Source organism: Fringilla coelebs (assembly GCF_963513975.1).
Source record: "Fringilla coelebs genome assembly, chromosome: 5".
Classification (NCBI taxonomy): domain Eukaryota; kingdom Metazoa; phylum Chordata; class Aves; order Passeriformes; family Fringillidae; genus Fringilla; species Fringilla coelebs.
Window position 1 is genome coordinate 47,217,805 of NC_140033.1, and position 8,319 is coordinate 47,226,123.

The following is an 8,319-nucleotide window of genomic DNA, read 5'->3' on the forward strand; positions in this document are numbered from 1 at the left end:
ACGGAAGGTCAGTGTGACGCCACCCAGCAGTGCAGTTTGCCATCTGGATGGTGCTGACTGTCTGTTCCCCAGTGCAGTACTGGGATTAGGACATCTGACTCAACTCTGAAAGTTCTTGGAGACAGCTGGCACCAGCATGTCCCTCCAGTTCACCCTTGTCAGAGGGTACCATCACACTGTGTATGACCAGGGAGGACCCCCAAACTTCTACTCTAGTTGCCCTGACCCAGTGCCTGCCTCCTTACTCCCTTTAGAGACTGGAAGAGCTCCCCAAAGCCTGCTAACAGTGGTGCTAGTGCTTGGTTCAGAGCTCTTGTTCCTCCCAAATCCTGCTGTTCTGTCCCTGTACACTGATCCCTAACAGCGATCCTCCCCGATTGTCTGGCCCAAGACTTCATCCAGGTCCAGCTCTGGTTCCCGCTGTAGCATCTTCTGCTGCAGATCAGTGTAGAAGTCAACTCCCTCCGAGACTGAATGGAAGACCTTGCCTTTGGGCTCATAGTAGCTGCTTATTTGCTGTATGAAGCACTGGTGGTGCTGAGGGTGATCCTTGAAGGTCCCATCGTATCCCTTGATGTGGTTCCTTTTGAACTCCAGTATCGTCTTGGTGTAGGTATTGAGAGTGGTGACAGCAGAGGCCATGCAGCAGGTAAAGGAGGCCCAGGCCATGCTGCCAGAGACACACAGAAGAAGCACGTGCTGTGAAAAGCTATGTAGAGTAAGGAACGCCATGACACACCCCAATCCTCCCTGACTACCCAGGCAGAGTTTTCTGGGCACAGACATAAACTAGAGTGACTAAGGCTCATAGCATTACAGTTCTTAGGGGTCATCCCACCACAAGATTCTTCCTAGATCAGTGGATTAAATATTGGTCATCCCCATGACAGGGAAGGGAGTGACACAGGGAGAAGGGCAGCAGAAGCATGTGTAACTGGTCAGAGCAAGGGAGCACTCCTCGGAAGCAAGTTCGCTCTCAGTGTCTTACTGTGCGTGAGCCTTGTCTACCTGAGCGTAACCAAATTGCCATCCTGGCATTTGATGTCAGGGTGGCACATGGCACTGGAGTGTTTAAGAATCAATGTGGTCATCAATACAGTGTTGAAATTGAACCTGCACCTTCCATGGGCACCTGCAAGGCTCATCCAACTGTTTTTCAGGTCAGGTATGTCATGTCCGCTGTGCTTGGCTGCTTTATTCTTTAGAGAAGGGCACACTGAGCCACCTGCTTTTTGTAGCCCCTCTTCCTGGCTCACAAGTGACACTGTGGTGTACTGCCTGCTTTCCCTCCTTCCTGCACATAGTACCATCTGAAGTTGGCCTTGGCCTCCAGTGCAGCTGCCATTGTATGGCTGGGCCAGCACTGGAGAAGATGGTGTGGCTGTTGGTTGGGGGCTGAGCCGTGCCCACATCTTCAGGCTCATGTCTAGGCTTGGTGTTGCAGGAATAGGCCCTCTGGCCCAACACTGGTTAGTGAAGATGCCAAAACAGCATGCAACTTGTTAAAGTTGCAGAAAAACAAGGTGTGTTTGAGAACATCATTACAAGTGTGACACTGGCCTCTGCACACAGGGAAGAGTTGAGACCAAACAGGGCAAACCAGCAGAGGGGCAAGCCTAATTAATCAGCAGGGCTGAAGGCAATTGTTTAGGTGTCACCCCACTGCTTTCTCAGTCCTTTGGTAACCATTCATTTAAGTAGCTCAGCCACCATTTATTAAAACAGGGTGAGGCAAAGACAGGAGATTAGTAGTAGTAGAACCTTGGTACACCTGTTTTTGGAACACACAGAAGGTCAAGAAAGGAGGAGGAAGCAGGTGGCATGGCTGAAGCTCTAAAGGCTGGGGGTGAAGATGGCTTCAGAGCTCACGTACTAGAATGCCCAGCCATAGTCCCATGTGTGCGGCCTCCAGTCCTCCGGTCCCAGATTAACTGTTGCCTGGAAGACTTGAGTGTACATCATGTGTGCCACCATCCCAAGGAGACCTGGACACAGAGGACAAAGCAAAGAAGTTACAGCAGGAGTCAGAGCAGCATACTTCAGCCTTGAGTGGAAAAGCAGGCTCTCCAGTGCTGAGATTACAAGACTACAGTAATACACTTACCTGACAGCACTGAGGAGACAGCAGCAAAAGCATTGAGCTTCATCCCACAGACAGGATTGCCAGTATGCAGAATTTCCACCATCAGGAGGATGAAGCTGATGAGCAGCAAGCTGATGTACAGCATCTCTGATCCCAGTGATAGCCATAGGATTCCTGCGAGGAATACGGGATGCAACCTTGTTCAAGGAAGAGTACTCCCCTCTCCCAACCCAGTCCTGAAAGGATGTCCTTTGGGTAGAAGGGAATGAAGGAAAACAGCAAACACCCAAAAGCAATCTCCCCAGCCTGTGAGCAAGGAATCAATGGATGCTGTAGGGGACAGAGTGCATGTCACAGAGGATGGCTTGTCTCCTCTAGCATGGCAGAGCTGAGGGGATCTAAAATGGCCTCTGTAAACAAGCCAGCACTATTCATAAACAGCAAGGAGGAAAGCGAAGGGAAAAAGACAGGGGAAGATGTTGACTATTAGCATAAAATCTAATGGTCATAGATTGGCCACAAACACGTCCAAGCTCTAATCACAACAATGAAAGCAAAAAACTTTTAACCTGGGACTCAGCTATTTAAGAACTATATGGTGCATCCATGACTGTCTGGGACATGGCCTCAGGGATGCAGGAAGCCTCTTGCAAACCTGTATTTCTCACTGAAACCCCAATTAAAATGAAAGTATGTTCCTTGGGGTTGATATCCAGCCAGGGCAGTAACACTGACTGCCCTCCCTGCTTCTTGAACAGGGTGCAGGTACTTTCATGCTGGGATTTCGAGTGGGATTTAAGTGATACCAGAGTCCACAGCTGAGCTGAGTTCTACAGCTCTGCAATAAGAACTAAAGGAGGCTGAAGAAAGGCACTCTGTAATGCTGGGCTGGGGAAAAGCACAGGATCCAGTGAGGAAGAAACATTAATCTGACAAATGAAGCAGCACTGTGAACGCTACTGTTAGCAACTATTAATGGCTGTAGAGGAGACATTCAACTGGGGAAAAGGAGTGTGAAGAAAACTCTCATTAATGTGGCACTGACTTGAATACTCAACATCATTAGTGCCGTAAAGTCAACCAGCTATTTAGCAGAAATAGATGAGCTGCATTCCTTGTTTAAAGGAGCTGGCTTGCTTGCTGCAGCACCATCAAGGAGAATATTTCATTAAAGGTCAGACTGTCAAAAGTCTTCTGGAGGTTGCAGGCACCACACATACACAGAGATCTCTGCATAATTTTCCTTGTGAGTCCAGGCTTCCCACTGATGATGTGTACTTTGGTCTTGTAATGTTGCCTGTGTTCTCTGGAGCTGCTCTGCACACAGCCAGCTCAGGCAGCCCATCCCACAGTCAGCAGTCACACCCCCTTGTGCAGTGCTAACCCAGCCATACAACAGCACCTGCACCGGACATGTTGAGATTATACTTTGTGCAGGAAGGGGTGAAAATGGTGCTTGCAAATCCCCAGCATTTATTGCGCCCTTGCTTTCAGGGTTTGAGTGCTGTGACAGGCTTTGCACCCCAGGCCTTTCCCTTCATATATGAACATCTTCTGAAATTACTTTTCTCCAGCCTCCATCTCAGAGAATAGTTAGCCAGCCCACACCAATTGAAAAGCTTTCATTAAGTAGAATCTTCGTAGCATATGTACACTTACATCAAAGTATACTGAAGCTATCCACAGGGTGATTTGAAATGTGACAATGACAGCAAGGGTGATCTCTCCTACCCAAATGTAGCTTTGTTTTTAATGAGGCAGGGACTTCACCTTGAAAGCGTAATTTTCAGATGTCCTGTTCACTTACCACAAAGTAAGAGGTGATTCAGCTTCCAGATTCATCTTATTAGACCTCAAACTGAAGCACTGGGTTAACATGTAGTCTGTGTAGGAGGGACTGCCCTGAGGCTGCATCTATTCTCTTCCCCTTTACTACAGCAAGATGACAACCCCAGACCAGGCAACTCACTACATGGGAGAAATCCCACCTCATACTGGAGGGAATCTGAGGTTTCTAGCACTGACTTCACAAATGGCAGTGGTTTATGCAAACATCTGGGAGGAAATCTTTGCTCTTTTAGAAACTACAAGGACAGGATTTCTTACCTGGCTCTTTGGGGACCCACCCTGCTGTCCCCACACAGGCAAAATGCTGCAGGCCCCCTGTCCCTAGGAGATGAACTGTGCAGCTACAGGGAAATACAGGGATTTGCTCTTACCTCTCTCTGCTGGTGGTGAAAGCTCAATAAAGCTGCGGCATTTCTCTTCTGCAACACAAAAGCAAAGCTTTTAGTTTATAAAATGATACAGGGAACACAGGGGAGAAGAAAATCTCTTCATCTCACTTTCTCTTCAGCGCATAGATCCGTTCATCCCTGAATCTACCCATCAGACCTTCTCACCTCTGGTCTTTTTCTATCTTTCCAGACCTTCACTGAGGCAAAGGATAGGAAAGCAGCATTTGCCTGCAAAACTAGAAATTACCTTTTCGGAAAAAAAGCTTCAGCCATTCGTAAATCTTTCTAGCCTCTGTTGAATATAAAAATCTGTTGCTACTCATTCACAACATTACTGATGATGAGGTCTATTAAGGCTGTAGCTTGTAACAGGCTGCAGATCCATCACTTCTGCTGAATTCCCACACACCCTAATCTCAGAAGAGAATTTCTAGCACTGCTTCTCAAAGAAGAAAGCAAAAAAAGAACTTCCCAAGTGAAATACTTTGTGACAGAGATACATGTCCCCCTTCTGTGGCAGAGACTCATACAGAAATATGGTCCTTGGTCCTCACATTTTAGGCATGCTATTTCAACAAATTGTGTTAATATCTGCTTTGGCAAACTACTGTCTCAGCTGAGGGTCCATCATTATTATCTGTAAGCCTCTGTCCCTGCATACTGCATTACTGCAGTTGAGGGTCCTCTCCTCCACTTGGCACAGTATTTTCTCCCAGACTTTTCCGCTTCATGTAAGAATCTAATTTTCTTAATTTCTATCCCCAGTTCTAATCTTTCCAAATCTCCTGTGCTACTTCTGTCATCCACAGCTCTCAGGATGCTACCCAGTTTAGTGCCATCTGCAGTTCTCATTAACTTGCAATTTGCTACTTCACCTAGAACTTTAATGAGGATATTCAGTAATGGCTCATCTAAACTGATCCTGCGATTAGCCTGAAAATGAAATCCTTTCTCCAGCTCAACTCAAACTCCTTTTGTTCAGAGTAGTCCCTTCTTTGTTGCTTTTTATTGTCTATGCAGTTGCTTCAAAGATGCACAGTAGTGGGTGGGTGATTTACAGGAAGCAGGAGACTGAGACTGACTGTGCTTCTATCCCGTGCTCTATCCCGTGTTCTGCTGTGATCCAGATGTTACATACTTTCTCTGTTCCTTCAGGCACTGGGGTTATTCCAGGACTGCCCAGTGAACAGAAAAGTTGTTTAGAGAAATCAGTCAAGGGATGTAGTTTCATTCCCACTAGCATCATGGAAACACAACCCAACCCAAAGCAGTCCTAAATAAACACATCTCCTTCCACAGCCCTTCTGGAAACGCTCATAACAAAAAAGCAGCCCACTTGTTAGGACATGAGAGTTTCAAGCACATTCCCTTCTGCTCCAACCCCTCCTTCTGTCTGCTTTTCTTCACCAGTTATTTATTTTCAAACTGACAGAAACAGAGATGAAAAATACTATACTGGAAGGATGGCTTGGTTAAAGAAGGTGAGACGTTTGTACTTGGGCAGAGATGAAGGGAGGGTGGTGGGCTCTGGGGAATGGCCCTGATGAAAGTCACTTTCGTCACTCTATTTTTAGATACAAATCTCTGAGTTGGCCACCTTCTGGATTAGTTCTGATCCTTGATGTGTGTGCCGGGTAGAAAAGGGCATCTGAGCACTGCAGAGCACCCACCTGTGCTGGTGTGGCACAGGTTTCAGGAGAAGGACGTGAGCAGGTCTGGGCAGGAGCACGTCAAGGGTGAAGGGAAGCACCAAAGGGTTCTAGTACAGGTTGCACAACCAGTCCCTGGCACTTCAGGATTTACAGCGCCAGTCCCACGTGGTCAGAAATCACTAATAAAATCTGTCACAATATCACAAAAACTAAAAACAATTACAATATTGCAGCTCCAATCCTTAGGTTAATTTACCTAATAGTTTTCGTTCCTTTGGGTTCAGATCCTCCAGGTTTTCTCTGAATCTATAAGGTAGTAATTCCCTTTCTCTGTTTTTTTAAGAAAAGCCCAGTCTCTGTTAAATGACACAAAACTACTCAGTTTGATGATTTAAGAACACCAACTCTTGTTGTCCTCACAGTGATAGCTGAAAATTATCATCATGCATAAAATCACTGTACTTAGATTTCTGAAAGGACATGCACAAATTTACCCTGAGGAGCTTGAAGTAAGCTGTGTATAGGAATGGAAATATGGGGAAAGGGAAAGGAGGCTCATGGAAATTCCCATCAGGATGAACAGTACTATCATAAAGCCACTGCCACCACCACCATCACTTGCACTTCACAGCCCCTATTCCAGACCAAAGGGCACACCAGAGACAACCACTCTCCATTTCCCTGCTCTGTGAAGGACAGGAATTCCAATGAAGGACAGAAATATATTGACTGCACCAGTGCACAGGGCTGATACCATCTAGGAAAAGGAAGAATACTTTTCTCCCACGTGTTCTCAGCCTTCCACCTTTCAGTTTCAAACTTCTGTGGAGTAAATACAAGGCAATAAGTTGTGTCTGCCTGAGCAAAACACTACCTGGCCCTTCCATGCTCTCTTCACAGGAAAGCCACATCCCTGTGTGGAAGTATCTGAAGGCAAAGCGGTCATCCCCAGTCTCCCAGCTGTAGTGCACTGTGTCCTCCGAGGAAACGTTGCTCGTGTCTGCATCGGACGGCATGGGGACACCCACGCACTGGGAGGCTTTGCTCTTCCCACACAAAGGCTTGGGTACTTTCTGGGTCCCGGTGCACCAGTAGCTGCCCAGCAAGGCTGTGGTGGAGAGGGTGAGAGCCAGCAGGTTGAGGATGACAGCCAGGAAAGTACGGCGCAAGGGCAGTCCCTTCAGCAGCTCCATCTACAACACACAAATAGGGCAGACCATCGCACCGCCCACTTGTCCCACACAGCCTCACAAATCCCCCTTTTGCCAGCATGCAGCTGTGGGGAGGGGTTATGAGCACTCTGCCCTCCTCACAACATCCCAACAGCTCACCCAGCATGGAAGAACCATGAAAGCCAGGGCAGTGGACCTGGTCAGCTTCAACCATATTCAGCAAAGTATTCTGAATATCTCTACTGGGGAAGAGAGGGTGACATAGCAGGGCTGAGTGCACTGAGGTGTGTGAGCACGTGAGCAAAACGAAAGGAACGTAACATTCATCCATCTCAGAGATGATAGGGAGAAACTGGTAACCACCTTCCCTGAGTACCATGTGTTGCCTTCACATGAAATACGAAAGCTCTCTCCAATTATATGAGAAATCTTGCTGCCAAGTGTCCCAAAACACTTTTTCAAACAGCTCATTACTGTACCTAGGGAGGTAGAGAGTATAGTGATTTCTCAGTGGGAAAAGGCAGGAAAATGTTCCTAAATCACTGAAGGTCACACATCAAAGCAGTGACCGGCTCAGAGGGAACACCCAGCTATCCAGACCTGGGATCTTAAGTACAAGCCACAGAGCAGCACCTTCCACCTGAGCTGTCATCTGCACATCAGAAATTTGGTAGGGTGGTGGGATGGCAGCGTCTGTGCTTTCACACAAGGTGCCAAAGGTGTTTTCCCTATAAGGGCGAGTGTTGCCACAAACATTCTTACTGATTTCATCTCATAATTTAAAGTAATTCAGAAAGCAGTTTGTGAACCAGGGACTTTCGCACTCAGAGGGAAGATGAAGACTTTAGGGTTCCTGCAAAACCCTGCACTGACTCCTGAGAACCCCAAAATATCACTCCATAGATTGATTAGATGTCATCTACCCACACATCAAATTTCATGTAATCAATGCATGTCTCTTCCCACGTGGCACTCCCTGTGTTGGGCACAACTTCATCCAGATACTCCCACCCTTTCCTATTTATGACTCTGAAAATCTATTTACCCATGAATAGATTCAGTTTGTACAGACACTGCCTGCTGCGGGTCCTCTTCACTTAACTTCAGCTGACTCACCCAGCGCTGAACGTGTGAGAAAGACCATTCTGTGGACATCACTATAAATAAACAATACA

At 47.0% G+C, this 8,319-nt stretch overlaps 1 protein-coding gene across 1 annotated transcript; it reads right to left on the reverse strand.

The window, feature by feature from the left end:
* Window positions 1–357: 357 nt before the first annotated feature.
* GSG1 (germ cell associated 1) lies at window positions 358–7,321 on the reverse strand (the record flags this gene model as incomplete). The annotated part of the gene is made up of 6 exons (XM_084205533.1): window positions 358–670; window positions 1,874–1,985; window positions 2,105–2,257; window positions 4,303–4,350; window positions 6,847–7,165; window positions 7,304–7,321. The coding sequence occupies 6 exons, from the start codon at window positions 7,319–7,321 to the stop codon at window positions 358–360; spliced, it is 963 nt and encodes a 320-aa protein (XP_084061659.1).
* Between the last annotated feature and the right edge of the window lie 998 nt (window positions 7,322–8,319).